The following is a 24,708-nucleotide window of genomic DNA, read 5'->3' on the forward strand; positions in this document are numbered from 1 at the left end:
GTGTTTCATTTACGATCCTGATCCCGAGAAGAGCAAGAACCCCCATCGATCCAGATCAAGAACCTGAACAAATACAGTCCACCGAACGTTAACGATCCTACGAGAGCTAGAACACCAACACCCTGAATGCTACATTGTGGGCCATTTGAAGGCGAGAACCAAATTTTAGTTCTGCGTATTATAGCTTTGAGTTATGCGTATTTACTTCATTTTTCAGTTATTATCTTCAGTATGTTGTGTCTATTATAAGTAATATGTGCTTGATCTCCGTCTCCCGTCCTGGCAGCCGCCCACAAAATCGTAAAACTTTTTCACTCCCCGCTTGTAAAACTATCCTCGGTGCACACTGTCCATTGTATGGCATGTGTTCTTCTTATAATGGTATTAGATTCAATTTCTACATTTTCTCTGGTTCTGTGGTCCCAGGTAGGAACTTATTAGGAAGTGTCTTTCGTGTTAACTTAACGACAGATTTTGTGGAATTTTCTTAATATTAATTAATATAATACATATAATAATTTAATCATCAAATTGTTTTAGTCTTATTTGATGTTGTATTCACATCAAGTAGGGTGCATTTTTCTCGTATCACTGTGTTAATGAAATACTTTTAGTTTACATCTGAATTCTATCCAGTTTTGTGTACAATACAAAAACACATGTATGTACTTATATATGTTATAATTATTAACAAACTAGTAGAGTAATTTCACAAAAAATAATTGAATATCAATTCAATACAAATTTAAATTTGTATTTTATTCTACAAATATTACGTTCTATATTCTTTACATTGTTATTCAACTATTGGTTTAGTTTAGGTAGTACAACGTTTGTTAAATGAAAATTCTTGTTAATTTTGCTCCTATTCTCTACCATGATAAACATTTATTACGGCATTTAACTTAGATGATTACAATGTTTACTGCAGTTTTGTTCACATTTAATTACTTTCCTATACATGTACAATTATTGCATTACATTAGAAGTCGACAAATGTAGGCCATTATATAACTGTACCTATTGAAATATTGTTTATTGAAATTACTGCTTGATTTTTGTGTATACTCTTATTCCACTTTCTCCGAATTAATAGTGCGATATATATTATTGTAAATACATACGTAGATATTATTACTAGTGTTGCAACGAATAGTATATTCGGCCTCTACCCGAATACCGAATATTCGGAAAAACTATTCGACAAGATTAACACACGTACGAAAATTGACACAAAGTATACCACTTGTTATAGAAAATGAAACTATTTTTCCGGATTTAATTCGCGTATATTTGTTTTTTCAAACTAGTTTAATAACTAATTATATTTGTATGTTTCGACGAAACTGGTTGTAGTAGCACGGTTAATGTATTGAAATGATCTGATGAACTTATTGTACCTACTTCCACAAATAAATCGATCTTTATCTTTATCTTTTATCTTTAAGGAAAAATAGTTTCATTTCCTATGTGTAACAATCGCGAAAACCTAAGAACTCTATTATTATATCACTTATTACTTATGATAAATAATTCTGTACAATGCAACAAAACTGGTATTTTAATTTTTAAGTTTATATGTTTTTTTTATTTTATGAGCAAAATAATTTACTTCACTTCACTTTGATTAACTATGGGCCGATTAGTGATTGAATATTTGGGTTCGACAGGCTGACAAGGGATGTCGCTTTATTAATTGCAATAATATTTCAAAAATTCTCGCACATGCTCGCGCATTTTTGGGAAGATTTTCGCTTGTTTCTAGTTTGCGCGTTACACAATTGATCATAAAGTTAATTATGCTATGTTACTAAAATTAATTCCGCCGCAATGTAAATTGTGCCTTACTGGGAAATGAGCTAATGATCTTTAAACAGGTGTACATCAAACAGCTCAGGACCAGCAGTCGCAAGGAGCTTCCTTGTGAAAAACTTCGGCCAGGAAAATACTGCCACCTTACCAATTTCTATCGCCAAGCAATAACGTGAACATTACTGCGTTCCGGTTTTGAAGGGCAAAAGTGCTGGTGAAAATACAGGCACATGGGACTTGTCAACTTATGTCCCAGGATGACGGGCGCAGTGGCCATACCCCCCAGAGCTTTGCGATTTAACGTTCCGTGTGCTACTATAACTGCTATGGACAGGCGTGTCTCTTATCACCAGGTGCGCGATCTTAATCGTTTCGTCACTTAATATGATAAAAAAAAATAATGATGAAACCTGCAAGATGAAGAAGCTTGGTTCACAAGTCTTGGAAAAGGTAGGTAGGCTTAGGTCATCATGGCGGATATTTCTAGACTATAAATGTACCTAAGCCCTCTCCCTAGCCGTGAGACGTATAATGGGTGGATTATATGATGATGATGACAAAGTCTATTCGGTTTTATTTTTTTTATCGCACATAAAAATCCCAAATGGTACATTTTACAATTTAAAATTCAATCGCTTATAGTCAATAGCGTAATTGCGTAATTTCACTGTCCCTGAATTATCTTTCATATCGGAGAAGGTCATCAGTGATGGTTGTCATCATCGTGATCGGTGTCCAAATAATGAACATTTAAAATTTAAATTTATCTTGATATAATTCCCTTCAGATGATATTGAAAGTGATCGGCATAAACCATAAGCGGAATAAATAAATAAAATGTACAAAAAACCTTGAAATCACAATAACTGTAGACTAATATATTTTTTGATGCACACACTCTTAACCCCGCACTAGGGAAACCTTGTATCGCGGGTGCCATGGACACACACGTAGACGACCACAAATCACACCCAAACTCACGAGAGAAATGTAGGCCATACAAATATTTCTCCCGGCCCGGGAATCGAACCCGTGACCTCTGCGCGGCAGACCAATATGATAACCGTTCGGCCACTGAGGCAGTATAAAATACAACTAAGTATTGTTTTTATGATACGAAGTGATGGGACGTACATGTCGTGCGCCTAAAAGGAACTCATTCAATAAGATAACCGCTCTAGTGGTCCGCGCCTTGAAACCCTGTAGAGCGCCCACCGTCCTTTTTTTTTTTTTTTTTTTTTGACGGGGGGGGAATCTTTATGGATACCCCTGAGCCCAGGGAGACCCAGGGGTTATGTGGGGACTCTCCCTCCACACTGGAAGGCCTACCCCACTAAAACCCCCCCGGGTTTCCCTCTCGCCGGTTGAGTCGGCGCCGTGGGATCAGTGAACATTCACCACGACGCCGCCCGGAGCGCCCACCGTCCTAAGCGGCCCACCGAGCTAGTGTAACGATCTGGCATAAAAAGACCTAGTCTTTCTAAAACGGATTATCTATACTGATTGTGTCGTAAGAGCAGGCTGTAATGGGTAAGCAACATAATCTTCCGCCTCAATTCAAGGGATTCCAGACCAACCAACCCAATAACAAACAGAGAGGGAAAAAGAAATGGGTAATAGCCGTACCGCCTTTTATAAAGATACCATGCAAACTTGTGTTGTATTCTTTATTCTTTCGATCGTCTCGAGGATCCCATATAAAAGCTTTTAATCGCAAAGATCTAAGAGGCACTGTCAATACATCCGTCACCCAGAGACAAAAGTCTCATATGCCTATAATTTCACCAACACCCTTACCAGTCCAAACCGGAATACTCACACTACTGCCTGGCGGCAGAAATAGGCAAGATGGCAGTACTTCCCTTTACGAACTCTTTCACAACGAACTCTACTGCTGCAAAAAGTAATGTGGACAAAAAGGCTTAAGACACATTAGTGCTCGTTTTCAGTATCCACCTGTAGCTGTTCGCTTGCTGCATCAGGCTGATATGCAGAGTGTATACCAACTATACCTACTATAGTGTATGGACATAGTGTACCATAGACAAGACAATATAAATTACGCTGCCGCCAACCGTTACCGCCATTACGACACTAGCAAAGAGTACATTAAACGTATAGGGGGAGGGTAAAAAAATGGAGGATTTTTGAAGTTACAAATACAGTTATTACATAAATTATTTTTATTTTGGGTATATTACGGGGAAAATCCAAGGAGAGAATAGTGATGAAAGGGGTTGGAACTGTGTTCCTAATTTTAAACCAAATTACAAGGGACTTTATTCTGAAAATTTCTAATAATTACGTATTCAAAGTTCTTTGTTCGAAATGAATAACAATGATGTGATTTGGGTTAAGGTGAAAACATAAATATTGATTCCCGCCGCTTAAACGAATATTTGGAAAGCCCAAATAAATGAACTAAGGTTATTTAAGCGAAAGTGTATTAGAACCACAATGTAAAATATGTATTATTCAGGATCCCGATAATTAGAATAGAATAGAATAGAATAGAATTAATTTATTGTGTGAATGTGATGAACATTAAGGTCTTATGAATATAATTACAGTCCTCACAATCTACCCGCTACGGGCGTGCAATGTTTAAAGTACAGTTTAATTAATGTTTAAAGTACAAATTAATTATAAAATCAAAATAAAGTTGTACATCAGCATATTAATTCATTATTACGTTAATTTAATTTCATTAATGTTTATTCACATTGCTTATAGTCAAAAAAATGTCATTTAAACTGTAAAAACATTTTTTAATCAGCCACGTCTTTCAAGTTTTGTCAAAAGTCGTACTATCTAACATTTTTATGTCATTTGACAAGTAATTATATACACGAATGGCTGTAAAGGAAACTTCTAAAGCAAATATAAGCCGCGATCGTAGATTATACTTTTGTACTGTCAATTTTTAGTCTTGTATTTTAACCTTAAATTCCTTACTCTTATGCCTGTTTTTGTGATTGAGAAGTAAATAAAACTTCATTCATTCATTCATTCATTCATTCAATTATATACGATTTGTAACGCCCATTCCTAATGACCCCTATTTCATAGGATAAGAAAATTATACTTGAAATCGTCACAAATTTTTTAAAAATTTATTGAATGCTACTATTTATTATTACGCAGTTTCCCCTGAGAAGAGTGAGTAACAAACTCTAGGGGTTTGACTACTAGTGGTTTTAATTGAGGACTTGAATTCTATACATATAGGACCCATGACTGACATAGTTTTTTAAAAGTAAATACCGTGTTAGCATTTTTTACTGAAGGTCACTCCAGCACTTACTCGCTGCAAAACGATCTTTATACAAGTTAAATAAAACAAATAAATAAAAATACATTTATTTTTCCACAAAACATAGAACTCACAATAATTAAAGACTAATAGAAAATACAATTGAACAATGTGGACAAAAGGTCAAAGATTCAGCATTGATGATTTTCTTCATCTTCATCTGTAGATAAACTACAGCCCCCTTTAGTTTATCTACAATGTGGACAAAGTACATATGTCTAACGTGTCATATCACAGAAAAACCTCCATAAAAATAAAATACTAATTGTATTCATAGCGTCACTCTTTATACTAGAAATAAACATAATCTGACGACCTTTTTTATCTGCGTGATCACCTCTAAGAAGACGATTAAAGCCTAGGCCACCTTGTATGCTCAATGCGGGTTTAAGTTCTCACGATAAAAATAGATCCCATGACTTCTTTTATTTTTTAAACGACTTGCAAAAAGGAGGAATACTCAATTCGACTGTATTTTTTATCTGTGCATATTAAGCAGTAGTTAACTCTGTGATTTATGAACCGATATTGATGTTTATTTTGTTTAAATTTGTATTAAATTGATATTCAATTATTTTTTATGAAATTACTCCACTAGTTTGTTATAATTATTAATACAAAGATCGAACACTCAGAAAAAAATCCTTCCATCCGGTTGGATTCGAACCGTCTTCTAGCAAACCGTGTCACATGCTATGCCAACTAAGCCACGAACGAACCGGCGGACCTCATAAATTTGTCTATGTGCTTGTTGTTGTTGTTTCAACGACTTTTTAGCTGTAGCGCTATCTATGATAAATCTAACTAAGTAACTTTACAACTACCAAGCCCTGACTAGAGATGTCGCTATTAACTGCAATTAAATTTGTATTGAAGTGATATTAAATTATTTTTTGTTAAATTACTGCACTAGTTTATTATAATTATTAATTCAAAGATCAAACACTTAGAAAAAATATTTTTTGTTGGAAACGAAGGTACCCCAGTATTGGTCCCATTTAAATTTGAGGAAAATATTACACCTCTTAGGGTGGCAAACTAGGGGATGTATCCGGTTTCGCGCACTTTCCCTTAACCGACTGCAATAAAACTTGGCAAATAGACGTAATTCCAATAAAAAAGCCGGTAAACTAACTTTTGAGACCGGTTTTTTTTTTCAATACAAAGTTATAATTATTTATTTTATTTTTATTATCTTTGGGTTAACAATAGTTCATTATTAGAATGTAGAATTACAATTCAGAAAATACACAAATTGTAATAGGTATAAATAATAGTATATAATTACAGTTATAAAACAAAGTAATGTCCAAACGCGTGATTCTGACTTTAGAAAAGGATTCTTTCAATTACAGCGCGCGACTTCACCCTCTGCTGGGTATAGGCCTCCCGTAGTTTGTGCCATCCACCACGATCCTGTGCTAATCTCACCCATCTACTGCCCGCAACTTTGGCATCTCGCTACAGGACGTCACACGTTTCTATATCCATTTCTTGGCCACCATTCGGTTATCACCTTACTCCACCTGTGTTCACCACGTCTCGCAACATATCCGGCCCAGATCCATTCATAAACTCGTTATCCGATCTCCTACGTCCTGGACCTTAGTTCGTCAACGGATTTCGGAATTCGGAACTCGATCTATAAGTTCCTTTTCTCTCTCTTTATGCGACTTCCATTCTGTACTCGGCCTTCTTTACCCGCAAACCTTTTAGTGGCCTAGTAATTGTCGTTTTTCATACATTATTATTACCAATGCAATAGTATAAGAGAAATAATGACCAATGAAGACAGCAAAATAAGTAAAATTAAATTAATCTGAATCTGTCTAAAGTGCTACCGTCAATGTAGCAGTTGTCCGCTAATCGCTCTCGCTCGTACCCTAATACAAGCCTTAAAAAGGCACTCTGCAATTATTGGTATCATTAGCGTGACAGAAATAGCGGTCTGTTCAGTCCGCAGCTTTACCAACCATCGAATGGTGAAACCGATAGTAAATTCAAAGCAGTACTTACATTGTGACGAAAATACATAGAAATAAATTGTACTCTAAGAACTCCTTAATTTCAATTCACGGCTAGTAAAAGTGAAAGTGATGCTTTGTAATCTTTGTACAATATAATTTTCTAACATTTCATTTCCTTTAAAATTTTCCTGAACGTCGTCTATATTTTTTGGCTGCCCGCTGATATTTCGCGAAGTATAATAACTTTATTCGCAAATTCCACTAACATTTAATTAAACAAAAACATACGCCAGCAAAGAGTAAAGACAAATTGTATGTAAAATCAAACCTTTATTGCGCGTTCTCTCATCAACGCGGCGGCAACTCGATAAACGAAGAAGTATTTAATACTATATAATTCGAATCTTTTTATGTCAACTCAGATTACACTATGGGACACCTTCTCAACATTGCAGTATTTTTCATTAATTTATTCGGAACAATTGTACATAAAAATTATTATGTAAATATTGTAATTTCACAATTGCTCAGAGTAAATTTTATGTAACAAATTGACATATTTTTGTGATATTTCTCAAATATGTTTCTTATCTAAATTTACATTTTAATTTAACAAAATTAATAATATTTGTGTATCAAACGATGCGTATTGAAAACAAAACTGAAATTTTCTCGAAGTTAGAGTGAGATTTAATAACAGCGATTAATTATAATTGGAGATTAAATTATAATAATATCATCCTTATTTACAAACAATTATACAATTTACACAAATCATTTCTCGCGTGGGAAGTATGCAGTTTGTTCATAAATGCTAAAAAACAAAACAAAGCAAGTATTACGGTAAGTGGGTACACTAATTTTGTTACAATTCGCACCTTTGTGTCTTACTTGTAAAATTATTTTTTTCGGTTCTGAAAGAAAAATCTTTTATTGAATACCGAAATATCGGTACATTTTAGTCCCTATAGACATCACTAAACAGTTGATTATAATTTAAATTCGTATTGAATTGATATGCAATTATTTTTTGTGAAATTACTCCCCTAGTTTGTTGTTATAATTATTAATACAAACATCGAACATTCAGAAAAAATTCCTTCGATCCGGCCGGATCGAACCGATGTCTTTTAGCATAACTTGATTATAACTTTTGATTTGAAATTACTATCTAGGAATTGTCCAAAACAATAAACATAACCATTGTTCATGTTCTCCAGTAAGTGAATCATAGCGTAATACACCTTATTGAAATACCTTTAAAAAAAAGACAATTACTACATTTGACACAAATGTAATGAAAAAAAAATATATCGAATGGATCTATTCATTAGCTGTACAAAAAAAAAACGAAAATTAAAAATCTAAAATATTTTTAAAAACACCAAACGCCTTTTACAATGACCTTTACAATGAAAGTGACTTAATCAAAAAAATTAATTTATGCCCTGAAACGACTTTAAAAATCATTGTTTTTAATTTTTTTTTTTTAAACTCATTAAGGCTCAAATGACACAGATTCTCTATATGAGTCTCTTTAATGTTATTATTATTATTTTATTACCATATAGACGCAAATATACAGACAAAGGCTTCAAACACTCGTCATTTTGCTTAATGTACCTGTCGCTAATAGAAAGTTAAGTATTATTTATTTTCGTAAATATATATAATAGCAGGAAGATACATAAAAAAGTAAGAAAGTTTATAAATATAAAATTTCCTCCTGGGCCGTACCCTGGGGCATCGTGCCCAGAAGGCTGGCAACATTTCCCCTCCCACGTTTGCAAAGACATGGGAGGGGGCTACAGTGTCCACATAGGTTGCGCCCCACACTAGCTGTCACCCTAGCTTTCAAGGACCGACAGTCATACCGTCAAGCCATCACTGCGACAGATACCAGCAGGCTCGAGAACTGCTGGTATCTTAGCGCTGGTGAAGGCGCGTACAATGATGCTATTGAGCGCTACGTGTAATATGCGGCCAGCGCTTCGAGTACACGAGAGGCCAAGGTGACCAAACTCGTCAACAGCATCACCACACCTGCATTGATTGTCGCTAATGATGACGGAAAACAACGTTTAGTACCAATAGAGCTCCTTGCGAAAGAGTTTGTCAAGGAAGCACTGTCGATGTACTTATTTCTGCTGCCAAACAGTATTGTGAGCATTACTGTGTCGCGGTTTTCGAGGGTCAAGGTGCTGGTGACATAAATTTCCACCAATATACATCGGATTTTTCAATAGTTCGTCAACTAGGATGCATTATAAACCTTTGGTACAAAGTTTTTGTATCATGACCATTGACTTACAATTATATGGACGTCGGGTCCGCGCTAAAAAGTGTCCGAACTTATAGGGCGTTAAAATCGTATACAGAGCGTCATTCACGCTCTAGTCTTCGTTTGTTGGACTGACAGCGAAGCAAGCAAAATTAGACAGTACTGCGATGACATTACAATTTAAATCTAACGTTTTAGCTTTTTCATATTCCTTTACATGTCACTACGTTTAAATAGGTTGACTTGGGACATTTCTTTGTGGTTTTTGTATTAGACCCGTCGTCCATTTATTTGTAAGTCAATGATCATGACATAAACATTATCATAATTGACATGTCACTATGTTAAAAAAATATATAAAAAAATTCACATCCACGAAACAGGAAAACCATTATCAAAGAAAACTTTCGGTTATTATTCTTTACTAGACTTATTCGGCATGTATTTTGCTGTTCGACCGAATACCGAATATTGAATCACCAATAGGCCGAATACCGAATACCTAAAATAAGAAAGAAGAAATAAGAAAAATGAAGTAAAACATCATGTTAATTTCATTAAAGCTGAACATATATTGAAAGGTCTCGAAAGCACAATTTTTCGCCTCTTTAACTAACAGATCAAAGGAAATATAACGAATTAAGTTATTTTGCAAGCGATCAAAAAGGTAACATACCAAATTAAAGGTACCTATTTGTTATGTTGTTTATTCATAACTAAATAAATGCGCACAAAATCAACCAAGTACTTATTATTTGTAAACCAAAATAAAACCAAGTTTTTTTTAAATTAATCAAACTGAAGTAAAATAATTTTTTTTTTGTTAAGTCATAATTTTCTTTTATAATATTAATATTCACCTAAGCGATGAGACGAATAATAATATGTCATGCGCCCGGTGGTTAGCGACACGCTTGTCAACACCATTTGCTCTGCTACTGCGCCCGTTACCCTGAGACATAAGTTGACAAGTCCCGTATGCCTGTAATTTCACCAGCACCCTTACTCTTCTAACCGGAACGCGTTAGTGCTTACGTCTCTGCTTGGCAGCAGTAATAGGTAATGTGACAGTACTACACTGGACGAACTCTTTCACAAGGAGCTGTATTGCTACTAAATTTAAATTACAAACTTGAAGTTGAAAGTAGTTATCATAAATTCATCACAATTCATAAATTGATTATATTATTTATCATAACTCAAGTTAATAAGTGGCATTTTTCGTGCCCATTTTCGTACGTGTGTTAATCAGGCCTATAGGGCTGATTATTCAGCTATTCGACTACACGCGCTGCTGGCTGAATATCCGATATCCGGCCAGAGACCGAATATACTGTTCGTTGCAACACTAATTACAATTGAAATTACATTTCTACCCCTGCTAGAAACTCATTTGAATGTTCAAAGGTAAAACGTGGCTAATTTTATGCCCAAAAAGGTGTTAACCATTTGTAATTATATTTCTACGTTATTATATCATCTCAGTGTATAAACATTCGCAAGTGTATAAATATTTCAAAAACGGGGACAAGACCCTTCTGAAAAGCTATCGACCTATCTCGCTCCTGAGTCATGTATATAAGCTGTTTCCGAGGATTATCACGAATCGTCTTGCCCGAAAGTTCGATGATTTTCAGCCGCCGGAGCAGGCCGGATTTGAAAAAGGCTTCAATACTATAAACCACATACATACCTTGAGACAAATTATTCAGAAGGCCGAAGAATATAACCGACTCTTGTGCCTAGCGTGTGGATTACGAAAAAGCTATCGACACCATCGAAATTTGGGCTGTTCTGGATTCCTTGCGGAGATGTCAGATTGACTGCCATTGCCGTACATCAAGGTGTTGAGAAGCCTTTACGCTGTAGCCACGTTTAAATCCAATGACAGAGCACAAAATCAATTCAACTGCGTCGTGGAGTGATACAGGAAGATGTCATCTCTCCGAAACTGTTCACTAACACGTTGGAGGATGTCTTCAAGATGCTTGAGTGGGAGGGACGGGGCATCAACATCAACGGGCAGTACATCTCACACCTTCGATTTGCAGATGATATTGTTATTATGGCGGAATCTCTGCAGGAGCTCGGCGAGATGCTGAACAGCTTAAACGAGTCTTCACAGCGAGTAAGTCTCAGGATGAACCTGAACAAAACGAAAGTTATGTTCAACGCACATGTGACCACGGGACCTGTAACCGCAGATGGGGCTACTCTTGAGGTTGTGCACAATTACGTCTACCTTGGCCGAAATATCCAGCTTGGCAAGCATAACTTCGAGAAGAAAGCCGATAGAAGAATTCGTTTGGGCTGGGCTGCATTTGGGAAGCTTAATCCCACAAAGCCTAAAAACTAAGTCATTTAACCAGTGCGTTCTACCAGTTATGTCCTACGCAGCCGAGACGTGGGTATTAATTCAAGGTCGCTCAGCGTGCGATAGAGCGAGCTATGCTTGGGGTTTCTCTGATGGACTGAATCCCTAGCGAGGTCATACGTCAGAGAACTAAAGTAATCGACATAGCTCGCAAAATCAGTAAGCTTAAGTGGCAGTGGGCCGGGCATGTCTGCAGGAGGGTTGATCGCCGATGGAGCAGACTTGTTCTGGAATGGACCATGTCAAGGAAAACGTAGTGTGGGTCGCCCTGCGGCAAGATGAACAGACGCCCTGAGCAAGGTGGCCGGCAGTGGCTAGATGCAGGCGGCACAAGACCGGGAAAGATGCGTGCGTGGGGAGGCTTATGTCCAGCAGTGGATGCGTGTAAACTGATGATGTATAAACATCCTACAGCTGAAAGCATAGATATATTTCGTGAAATTTAAAATTTTCTCATCAATTACAAATTTAAAACGTATCCTTCTCTTACCCTGTAGTATAAAATTGATATCCCTACACTCAAGCACGTACAGAACATAAAAAATTTAATGCCGTGCTTATGTCCTCATCCTTAAAATTATTCCATGACAGCGGCGGCGTTTATGTAAATAATAAATAACGCACACACTCAACACAGCCCCGCACTAGGGAAACCCTGTGTCGCGGGCGCCATGAACACACACATAGACAACCACAAATTACACCCAGACTCACGAGAGAAATAATTGTAGGCCATACTACTATTTCTCTTGGCCCGGGAATCGAACCTGGAATCTCTGCGTGGCAGTCCGGCATGGTAACCGTTTGGCCACGGAGGCAGGCAGTATTTTAAAATTGTACTTTGTACATCACACTGTTTAACGTAAACGCTGCGAGGCATCACGCAACATCTATTCATTTACAAAAAATTGATAGTTGAAAATTGTGTGTTACGTCACCTACATAACGTTTAACGATTGTCAGTTTTGAGTTACGTACACAATAACAACATTAAAAAAACGCATGTATACAATAATACACCGTCCATCCAAGGTAGCTGGATTAGAATGACACAAGTGAAACTCGCTGAACTAGTGATGGGACTCGATGTCGATTGAATTGTGACTCATTTTAATCAATGATATAATCATGGTAATGACTGAAATTAACTCATTTATAGAGTCAGCATTACAAATAATGGCGAATAGGCGTACTAAACTTTAGACATGTATCAGTTGTAGCAGTAGAGCTCCTTGTGAAAGAATTGTTCAGGAAAAGTACTGCCGCCTTATCTATTTCTGCCGCCAAGCAGTAATGTTAGCATTACTGTTTTCCAGTTTTGAAGGGTAAGGGTAATTAAGGGTAACCTATTGTCTATTGTACTTAACGGGTATTTTTATTGAATCAGCCTTACAAATGAATTATGTACCCACTGTACTCTACGTGATTAAGGTTAACATGTGTAAATTGACTATTGAACACTATCTACTTTATCTCGCGTGATGTCTTTAAGAATCAACATTCTGGATAAATCTGGATATCCGGTGACATTGCAGTGCCGCTAACTTAAAAAAACCAATCGTCATTATCAAAAATACACATGCACTGCATTTAAATACACTTTTATTGCTAGTTAGACTTTATTAAACTTTATCGTATTTGTTAACTTCCAGTTTAATTTCCGTGGGAAACTAAGTATACCTAATTAATAATTCTATATTAGTAACATTGGATACAAATTCACTAAAAATACAAAGTTCAAGTTCAGTTCAACAATTAAAATTAAAAACAACATTTTTAACATTACCACGAAACCATTGCTCGACTGGAGGAAGTTAATCGACTCTGTTTTCGATGTGTCACATCACTAATATTTTTCGTTGTGTCGGTTGTGACAATAAATATTAAGAATATATCTTAGGGTAATTAATCCCAAAAGTGATTTTTCAACGATTTGTGAATTTGAATGATGTGTGTTAATGAATGGTAACGTAATGTAAACGTACGTAACGTAACGTAACGTATGTAAAATGTTTAAAGATGTATTATTGTTTAGTCGTGTTAAAAACAAAAAAAGAAGTAGGACGTGCCGATCTGTCATGCTAATCAAGCCGTTGCCTTGTAGGATAGTCATATTTTAAGACATGCGCGTCTATTTATTCTATCAACCTTAATTGCGTTCCGGCTAAAAGCTTATCGAAATAAAATTACGCTATAATTAGATCTACACACACCAGCAAACTTTGCGAAACCAAAAATGAGAATATAAAACAATAACAATTAACATAACATCTTTTAACATCGGTGTTGTAAAGCCTTATTTAAATTTTATTAAAAAAGTGAAATTAAAATAATGCATTTTTTGTGGTGAAGTGGGACAGAACAGGCTCATATTAATAACCCTCCATACAGGTAGTCACCATACCTACTGCATTTATCTTCTGGTTAAAACCAGCCAATAGGTTGAGGAAAAGAAAGAAAACCAAATAATAATAATAATAATAATTTGGTGGTAAAGCAGGAACAGTTGAAAATTTTAAAATAGCATTTGACATTAAATAAATGAAAGTTACAGTGCCCGATGCTTTAAATCTGCGATTTCTAGACCTTTGCTCGAGGCTAGCACCAACGCACACGTTGACTCCAAACAAAACAGAGAGCGAGTTAAATGGTGTCATTTAACTCGCTCCTCTGTTTTCTTTGGATTGAACGTTTGCGTTACACGCATAGATATTTACGTGCTCTCTCATTGAGACGTCCAGTTAGTTTGCCTTTAACTAAAAATGCGCGCTATAAAGTTTAAAAAATGAAAAAACCTTTTACAAATTAACTTTACGAAGCTTACAAGAAATAATTCTTATTCCTAATCTAAGAACGTAAAATAAAATTTGAACCACACGACAAACTTATATTAGTTGGAAATTAAAACAATGGAATGACGAAAATTTGGTATATTCTTTTGTATCCAAATTAGACAGTAAAGTAACTGTCCAGTCTCTTGAAACAAGTTTTTCCCGGGTTTTTCCTAATGTTCCGCTAAATTGCCGGTGTGTGTAACGTGATTGACTTTTTTGTTACATGCCTCGATATGTAAATGACCCGTGCACTAAAAAAATTGTTTACTATTGGAGTGTTTTAAATGACGATGGATATCGACTAATGAACAGTTGGACTTTACTACAAAGCTTATTTTAGCGGCTTACTTACATTAGAAGATAATCAACAATAACTTTTTCATCACACTTACTCGTAAATACTATGATTACATGGTGGCTAACTTGACGATAATGCTCCAAATAAAATCCTCGGGCCTTTTTTCCTACCATTACAGCCATGGTCGATAGAAGTTTTTTTTAATTTATAGCACGACTACTACTTCCTTACATATTTTATGTCAGGTTCAAGCTCAAGCAGGGAGGTTACTTAAGTTCAAAATTAAAACATTCGCTAAGAATGTTATCTAAACAGAAATTTTATTACTTATTATTAAGAATTTCTTATAATTAAATTGACTTTAATTATTTTCTGAATAAAAATTTAGGAAATTTCGTTTTTTATAGTCCATCATGGTTGTGTGCGTCTTTGCTTATTACAACATTTTAGTTCGAGTTGTATTATCTATGGAAGAATGGCTAGCTGGCCATCTGTTGATAAAAACAATGAACCCGCCACTTGCAAAATCCATAATTGTGTTGTTGCGAATCATATTTATTCACACAAGAAATAAACATTTTATTTATTTCCTCGCAAATGTAATTCAAAAACATTGTATGTGTGTATCACGGACGGTAAAAATATACGAAACTCGAATTATTAAAACATTCGGCTTCAGGCTTCTAATAGACTCCGTTAGTAATTTCTTATTTACCGTCCATAATACACAATGTACTATTACTGCGATTTCATTCTTCGGTACCTGATTACGTAGTAGTTCAGCTTCCGACTTAAAATCCTAGTTCAGATATGAAAGATCAGTGGGGGTTATAATGAATTATTGTATTCAAAGCCAGATTTGTTAAGCACCTTGTTAATTAGAATACCAAAAATGCTTATAAGTAAGCTCATATTTTCATCGATAATATCGGTTAGTGGTTGGTGATGTGGGAGGAAATGGGCTCTTGCCCTGAATGTACCAACAATTTTTGCAATAGGGTCTGTCTAAAATCGAAAGAAAATATTAACTGTTCCATGCCAAACCACTGCACCCCCGTCACTATAATCATCATCATCTACAACCCATCATACGTCCCACTGCTGATCACGGGTCTCAAAAGATTACAAACCTTCAACTTTCAGGTTTGAGATTTCTTTCACCGTTATAAAAGGTATTGCTACCAATCATTTACAAATCTCACAGACTTTTACGGGTCACCAACCAATAACCGATATTACTAATAAATATATATTTTCCGAAAATCACAAGAATAAGGTAATGATTTCCAGCACCCGCGCTAGTCCCTATTATAGTGCCCTGGTGAAATCAATAACCTGGCGCCCTAATTGAATCAAATCAAAATAATCTTGATTTCATTACGCTTGAAATCGTCACATTGGTTAAACTCTACCGCTCATTCGTAAGGCAGATTCCCCTGAGAAGAATGACGTGACGTACGTAACGTGCGCCTGATGTTAAGCTATAGGCCTGTCCATAACACTTGCAGTGCCACTCAGAGCTTTAAATCGCAAAGATCTGAGGAGTACTGCCACTGCGCCCATCACCCTGAGACATAAGTTGAAAAGTCCTAAAAAAAGTCCTATGTGTCTGTAATTTCACCAGCACCCTTACTTACCCTTCAAAACTCCGGTTTTGTGAACCGTCACATTAATGCTGACATTACTGCTTGGCGGTAGAAATAGGTAAGGCTTCTTCTCGGCATAGTAAAGATGCGTCGCCTTATCCAATATAATATATTAAAAGTTTTAAACATATATACATAATCGAAATCGATCTAAGGATCTAGAGTGCCTTCAAATTAGAAACTTATAAAAGCAGTTGCAGCTACGCCACTACTAATTTTTTAAACAATATTTAGAAGCGCAACCGCGCACGCCACTTTTGCAGACTAGATATTGTATGAAAATTTGTAATTATTATTAGTAAGCGACACAGTGGCGCTATTGCAACGCTTATATAAGCGTCTAATTTGAAGGTGCCCTTATATGAATGCTGTAGTCGTTCTGAGACTATAATTTTGGTCAAAACTGAGAACTCGTTCAACCTAGTGGTTAAAACTGGATGCTGATTTATACCGGGAAACATTTTTTTTAAGTTTATGAGGTTTTTTCAAAATATCTCTGTAGCCTAATGGACATAGTTCGATAAATAATCGGTAGTACCAATTAAAAAAACGAATTTCTTAAAATTGGCGTATTCTAATTTGTGTCTTGTAAGAAAAATACCCAGTTTGAGATCAAGTTAAAGGTATATATATATATATATATATATATATATATATCTGTATATATATGTAACTACGGATCCAATCTTACGATGGCATGTGTGGTATGATAAGAAAAAAACATTAAAGGTAAAAAAACCTTATAAGCAACTCTCGTACAAAATTACACTTCAACATAGCAATATCAAGATCTTTAAATGATTAAATACGCGACAAACTAGTTCTAATCTTGTATATTATGATTCTAAGACTATATAATTGAGTGCATAAGGTCACACGTAAAGCGTAGGTCAGAGAAGGTGTAAAGGCATTATTACATCGGAGATACATAAAAATGGAAGTAAATTAATTTGCTACTCCGTGAACCCAGTGAAGAATAAACCGTGTAAAATAACTGCGCATGTATTAAATATTTTTTCATTAACTGCCTCCGTGACTAAAGAGTTACCATGCCGGCTGCCACGCAGAGGTCTCAGGCACGATTTTTTGTAGAAATATTTGTATGGCCTACATCTATTTCTCTCGTGAGTTTTAGGTGTAATTTGTAGTTGTCTATGTTAGTGTCCATGGCACCCACTATACAGGTTATCCCTAGTGCGGGGCTATGTTCAGTGCGTGCGTTATTATTATTATTATTATTACTCTGTAGCCAGAGCGGCCGAGAACCGCAAAAGGCTCAAACATCCAAACATTGCTCAGTGCTACAGCTTTGTGCCTTTTGCAGTTGAAACCCTGGGTCCCTGGGGATACAGGCGAAACTTCTATTATTTTTATTATTATTTTCAATCAATTAATTTTTCCACTCTCCAGCCTACCTACACCTACCAGAGAAGTACTGCCATCTTACTTATTTCTGCCGCCAAGCAGTAATGTGAGCATTACCGTGTTTCGGTTTTGAAGGGTAAGGGTGCTGGTGAAATTACGGGCACATGGGACTTGTCAACTTATGTCTTAGGGTGATGGGCGCAGTGTGGCAGTGTCCCTCAGATTTTTGCGATTTGAAGCTCTGAGTGGCACTGCAACTATCCCGTCACTGCGTATTCTATAATAAAGATTCCCAATAGTATCAATTTGGGAATTGATATAAATTTCTGGTCGGGGTGTTCTGGGTGCCCCAGAGTGAATTCCGTAGCTCTAGTACTCGTGGTCAATAATTTTATAGTTTGAGACCTGGTCATTGATGTGATTTTCTTGTATATTATTAGTATTTAAATTTAATTTCAACTCTACGCCACTTGCAATAACAACTTTTCAAGTGTCAAATTTGATATGCTCTTGCGTGTACTTGAATTCAAAGAACTTTCATGATAGAAACCCCTTTCAAATTTGTTCTATATATTCGTCATATCTACACGACCCAACTGGCTTATCGTCGACAAAGAAATATTGGCTAATAAATTAGGACCGTGTATTCAAAGTTTGTATTCCGTTTGGAGCTTTAAATAGGAATTAAATACATGCTTTTTACAGGATTCGAAATTATCAAGAAGAAGAGAAACGTTCCAATTTCCGAGTGTCTCTTTGTTTAAAGGCGAAAATTGAACATTATATGAAAAACCTATGAAAGATTTTCGTCACCCAGAGATTATTTGTAACTAAATTTGTATTGAATTGATATTCAATTATTTTTTGTGAAATTACTACTATTGAATCTGGCACAGTTTGCTAGAAGATGTCGGTTCGTATGCGGCCGGATCGAAGAATTTTTTTCTAAGTGTTCGATCTTTGTATTATTAATTATAACAAACTCACTAGTTTAATAATTTCACAAAAAATAATTGACAATCAATTCAATATAAATTTAATTACAGATAATAGCGACATCTCTAGCCAGGGCTGGTAGCTGTAAAGGTGTTGAACATTATATATTTCAAATCAAAATAACATGTTTCAACCAAAATTCTACAAAATTCGCGAAAGAAACTGGAAATGCGTAGTTTTGCGAGATTATGTAAATACCACTTTGTCCCTTAGATCTTTGCGATTTAAGAGTCTATAAAACCTCAAATGGCTTTGCTTGACTCCGCATAACAGTGGAAGTGTTGAGTCAATTTGGAAAAAATACATATTATACTGTAAAATTGAGGATGTATACTGACTACTAATACGGTGTGAAAACACGATTCCTAAAAATATTCACGTTAATAAAAACACAAACTTTTACCTCAAAATTTTACAAGAAAACCGCTGCATTCACTAGGTACTTCACATAAACCAATGATTTTTTTTTTGTTACTTGGTTTATAAAAAAAATCGCGTATTTTCCAAGTGTTGATTAATTTTCTTCTTTCTTATTTAACTTAAAACAGAGTAACACCTAAAATGATTAACATATAAATGTACCATGTGTAAAGTCGTTATAATTATCAGTCAATAATGCTTTTGCGATAGCGTGTCCGTTGACATTGGCCAACATGACATAGCCAACTATTGTTACTGTAGTTATTGTTTGAAAGCCTTGAACTAGTGAAGGTAGCACTGCTTAGTTGCAAAACTATAGGATATTTTACCGATAATATTTGATGTCTCTGCTCAGGCTAGTGGTAAGAATATATATAAAATTGTATAGGTAATAATGACAGAGATGCAAAGATTGAAAAGCTTTATTTGCCATGTCATAATTCAGTAACATTTAACACGTCAAAATTACGAAATATATTGTTGGCTAAGTTATTCATTATTAACTAATTATACTACTATTTCTGTCGCCAAGCAGTAGTTTTGTTAGCATTACAGCGTTCCGGTTTTGAAGGGTGAAGGTGCTGGTAAAAGTACAGTTTTCAAATTTATGTCTCAAGGTGACGGGTGCAGTGGCAGTGCAACTTATATGTTTAGTATTTAAAGCTCCGAGTGACGCTGCAACTGTTATGGACAGGCGTGTCACTTACCGCCAGGCGCGCGACTTATTCGTCGTGTCACTTGGGATCATAAAAAAAACATAATTGAAGAATTTTCAAAAGTGCAAATAATATATTCATTAAATATTAATAATAGTTTTATCTAATTAAACAAATTGTCATTTTTTAAAAAAAAAAAGCATTATTTCTTTTTTTATTTGTCAACACACAGTTATATAAAACAGTACTTATTTACATATATTCTTCTTAGACTGGATCTATAGTGCCAACAATTTATAAATAATTATAATAGACGATACATATAGTAGTTGTTATAATTGTCTATAAAATGGTTTCAACATTTCGTGCTATGTGCAGGTCCCATGGTCACGGCTGACTATAGCCTTTTTGACAGACTATGGTACCTGGAAACAGTTCAAAACGTTAACGTTGCTTTGTTTGAGAAACAAATACACGCGATTTGTTTTTACAAACAAAAAAAATGCAATGCATTTTAAAGAGTTTTACAAACATGCACGCGTAACTAACGGCTTCGACTGCGTGGATTTAGTACTTTCATATTGTACCTACGATTGAACAGGGCCAGTGTCAAAGACTACACCAATTTACCTTCTTTGCTGTATTGATTATTATTGAACTACATTTGTTTTATAAATCTTTGTTTCACAGTTAATCAAGAGTTTAAAAACACCTGTTAAAAAAAGTGTTATAAATGATATAAGTAAAAAATAATAATAACAATAAAAACAAATTAATATTTAAAAAAGCATGTTATAGGGATCCATGACTCAGCATTCCTATTTCTGCTGCCAAGCATTCTTGTAAGCATTACTGCGTTCCGGTTTTAAGGGGTAAGGGTGCTGGTGAAATTACTGGCACATGGAACTTGTCAACTTATGTCTCATGGTGACGGGCGAAGTGACAGTGCCCCTCAAGATCTTTGCGATTTAAAGCTCTGAGTGGCACTGTAACTGTTATGGACAGGCGTGTAGCGTACCATCAGGCGCACGACTGGTTCGTCCCGTCACTTAATATTATTTAAAAAAAGCATCTGTAGACTAGGCTAATTACATAGCCCTCGCTGTTGTTCTGCCGTGGTCCGTTATAAATATAATATACTGAATAACGCAATCGAAAAACCAAATAAAATAAAATATAAACAATCCGAAACTAACGTCAATGTAGAGCTGCCCTAACAATAGATTGGGTATGTCCAGACTCAACAATCTTACGTACGTTTAATATTACTAGTCATTATCGGAAAAAATACAAGGAAAACTACTTGTGAGACTCACCGATGCCATGCCATGCCATCATAATCGGTTACGCTCGCGCGCCGCACACTCCGTACACACTTATTTCAATATAAATAAAACACTAGCACGCGAACGTTCAAACAAAACAAATTCAAAAAAATCCAGTTATACACTTGTCCAATTATCATTGCCCGATGTAAAACGCAGATAAAATTTAAACTTGAAGTATCTTACATTAAAGTATATTTTTACAGTGCTACTTAGAATTCAGTCAATTAAAATCTTTAATTAGATTTGACATTGATTAAACAACTTTCCTCTAGGGATGAAGACCAAACTTTGAAACAAAAATTTGAAATTTGAAGCTATAAAAAAAGCTCGTTAAAAGGTTTTTTAGACTTGGACTAGTGTATTTTAAAGTGCAAGATGGTTCTCAAAGTGTTCACCAAGCAGTCGAGAGTGTGGTTCGCCGTATCGCTTGGATTAATGATCCTAGCTATAGCGCTAGTCGTGTGGGGCGCGCCTTACATCATTAACCGACAGATACAAAAGGTAAGTTATACTTTGATCTACTTTAATATTACAGCGTGATCCTAATTATCCCATATAAATATCTCTTATGATTGCAATATGCACGATACAACCTCAAACGGCTTTGGTTGATTCCGCATACCAATGAAAGCGTTGAATTCATCTGGAAAAAATATATAATAAAATTGAGGATATACACTGATATACACACATCAAAAAAAGTTTGCGATCACTTCGAAAAACTGAAATCTTTTTTGTTACTGTAGATTATATTATGATTTTTTCTTCTTTTTAGATTCTTTATTTAAAAATAAATTAGAACATAAAACAATGACCCCGTTCAATTGTTTTTTCATATAAAAAGGCTTTCAGTCCTAGCTTACGCTCATTCAGAAATCTGATTTAGTCAATTATAAGCGATTCAAGATATTTTTCGCGGAAAGTTGTGATTGAAAAAATGCCAAGAGGATTATCAGAGGTTTTACGAGCTAGAATAGTAACTTTGAGGGAAGAAGGATACACCACGAGAGTAATAGCACGCAGACTTGCTATATCCCAATCCTGTGTCGTGGCTACGTTGCAGAGGTATCACGGAATGAGGAATTTAGCTGACCGACCCCGCAGCGGTCGCCCAACTGTTTTGACAGCTGCCCAAAAGCGCTATATTAGATTGCTGGTAGCCCGTGATCCAACAATCAACGCCACTAAAATAAAAGCAGAAGTCAGGGCCGCCTCTGGGCTTGAAGTTAGCACGCAGACCGTTCGCAATTGCTTGCACCAGGCTGGATTACGAACACGGAGGTCTTGGCGAGCTCCGCTCAATTCCCGGCAACGTCAACAACGAAGATTGCAGTGGGCTAGACTTCGGCAAAATGAAGAAGGTGAGGACGAAAACATTTGCAAAACTGTCTCTTCGTTGACGAATCCCGAATCAGCACTCATCCAGATAACCGACGTGTCCGTGTCTGGAGAAGACCAGGCGACCGTGAAAGACAAAGAACTGCCACTGGAACAGTTCAGCAAGGCGGAAAATCGGTGTCTTTTTGGGGTGGCATTATGATTGGAGCTAGAACGCCTTTGATCCCGTATCGGGGCTTCATGACAGCAGACATGTACAAAGCAGTAGCTATTGATGATATCGTCAGACCATTCCGAGTAAACCATGGGCACCAATTTGTACTGGTCGATGATAATGCGCCCGCACATCGAGCTCAACGAGTCAATGCTGCTCTTCAAGAATACGATATCACACGATTAGACTGGCCTGCCGGCTCGTCCGACTTAAACCCAATAGAGCACGCGTGGGATGCTCTTAAACGAGCAGTATGGAACCGTGAGCCACGTCCCCAGACAGTTCTAGAGCTCAGGGAAGCCGCTATTGAAGAATGGGATAGGTTACCCCAGGAAATGCTGGATAACTTGATCCTCAGCATGCCCAGGAGGATCTTCGCATGTATTCGAGCCAGGGGAGGAGTTATTTTATATTGAAATCACACCTTTTAATAATAAATTGTTGTTTAAGTTTAATTAAACAGTCTTTTTCTTTCTACGAAATTTCTATCACTATTACATTATGATTAATGGTTCAATTTTTTAAAATAAATAATAAAAAATAGTTTTATATTTTAATTTCAAACAGGGTATTCCTATTTAAAGAAAGAATACAACATAGATTTTTTCTTGATAAAGTTAAATTTAAAGAATTATAGGAGCTTATGCTATTGATCGCAAACTTTTTTTGATGTGTGTATGGTGTAAACATACGATTCATACAAATTTTATCGATTGAAAACAATAGCACAAACTTACTTCAATAGGTACTTTACATATACCAATAATTTTTTTATATATATCAACTTAACTAAATAGAACACGTATATTCAAATTCAAATTCAAAATAATCTTTATTTCATAGGCAAGCATTATTACACTTGAAATCGTCACAATGGTTAAACTCTACCGCTCATTCGTAAGACAGATTGAGAAGAATGAGCAAGAAACTCTAGGGGTTGCTCTTTGTATTTTTTTTTTTATTTGAAACATCAGAGATCGAGACTACCTCCATGAGCTAAACTGGTACTACCACGGATTTTTGTCATCCAAGTACGCAGAAGTTGTATAATAACCTTTAGTATAAAGTTTTTGTTTCACTATAGTTTTAAACCTCGTGAAAGGCAAATTTTGTATATCAAACGGAATCTTGTTATAGAAGCGTATACATTGCCCCTTAAATGATTTTTTGACTTTGTGAAGACGACTATCAAGAAAAGCTAGTTTATTTTTATTCCTCGTATTAATGTTATGTCTGTCACTATTTTTCATAAAGAAATTACTATTCCTTTTAACATAAATTACATTTTCATAAATGTACTGTGAGGCTAGTGTAAGAACGTTAATTTCCTTAAACTTATCTCTCAAAGATACTTCGGGGCCCAGATTGTAAATTGCCCTAACTGCACGTTTCTGCAGGACAAAGATTCTATTGATATCGGCAGCATTACCCCAAAGCAAAATGCCATATGTCATTAGACTGTGAAAGTAGCTGAAGTAAACCAATCTAGCGTTTCGACGGTTTAGCGGTATAGTAAACGAAATACATTTTTTAAATGGCTTTATTTTCGTTTGTAAAAAAACAAATTCTGAAAAAAAGCCAGGCCCAGTGTTCCTGCCGCCGGACCCAATTAAAAAGAACCGTATTAGTACGGGAAAAGTTTGAATTCCAGCTAAAGTAGTATCGACTCTAAAGGCTTTGTGTACATCATAATGAACATAAAACTTGAAGTGATTCAGGATAATATTATTCCTATTATCACGTCTTCTTCTATCGACGCCATACACTGTAATACTTACCATCGTGATGAAAGGATTGGCCAAATGGTGCACCAGATGTACAGGAAAGGAATATTACATCGCGCGGGAAGGATAGCCTTTCATGCAC

General features: G+C 35.8%; 1 protein-coding gene across 1 annotated transcript in view; it reads left to right on the plus strand.

Annotated features, from left to right (window-relative positions):
• The first annotated feature begins 21,406 nt into the window (after window positions 1–21,406).
• LOC113240489 (sensory neuron membrane protein 2-like) overlaps window positions 21,407–24,708 on the plus strand; it is a 30,998-nt gene continuing 27,696 nt past the window's right edge. The window contains exon 1 of the mRNA XM_026477814.1: window positions 21,407–21,791. Within this exon, the coding sequence (XP_026333599.1) occupies window positions 21,666–21,791 (126 nt within the window). The 5' untranslated portion in view covers window positions 21,407–21,665. The remainder of the gene's footprint in view (window positions 21,792–24,708) is intronic.

The sequence above is a fragment of the Hyposmocoma kahamanoa genome, unplaced genomic scaffold (genome assembly GCF_003589595.1).
Source record: "Hyposmocoma kahamanoa isolate Upper Pololo Valley unplaced genomic scaffold, ASM358959v1 144, whole genome shotgun sequence".
Taxonomy (NCBI): domain Eukaryota; kingdom Metazoa; phylum Arthropoda; class Insecta; order Lepidoptera; family Cosmopterigidae; genus Hyposmocoma; species Hyposmocoma kahamanoa.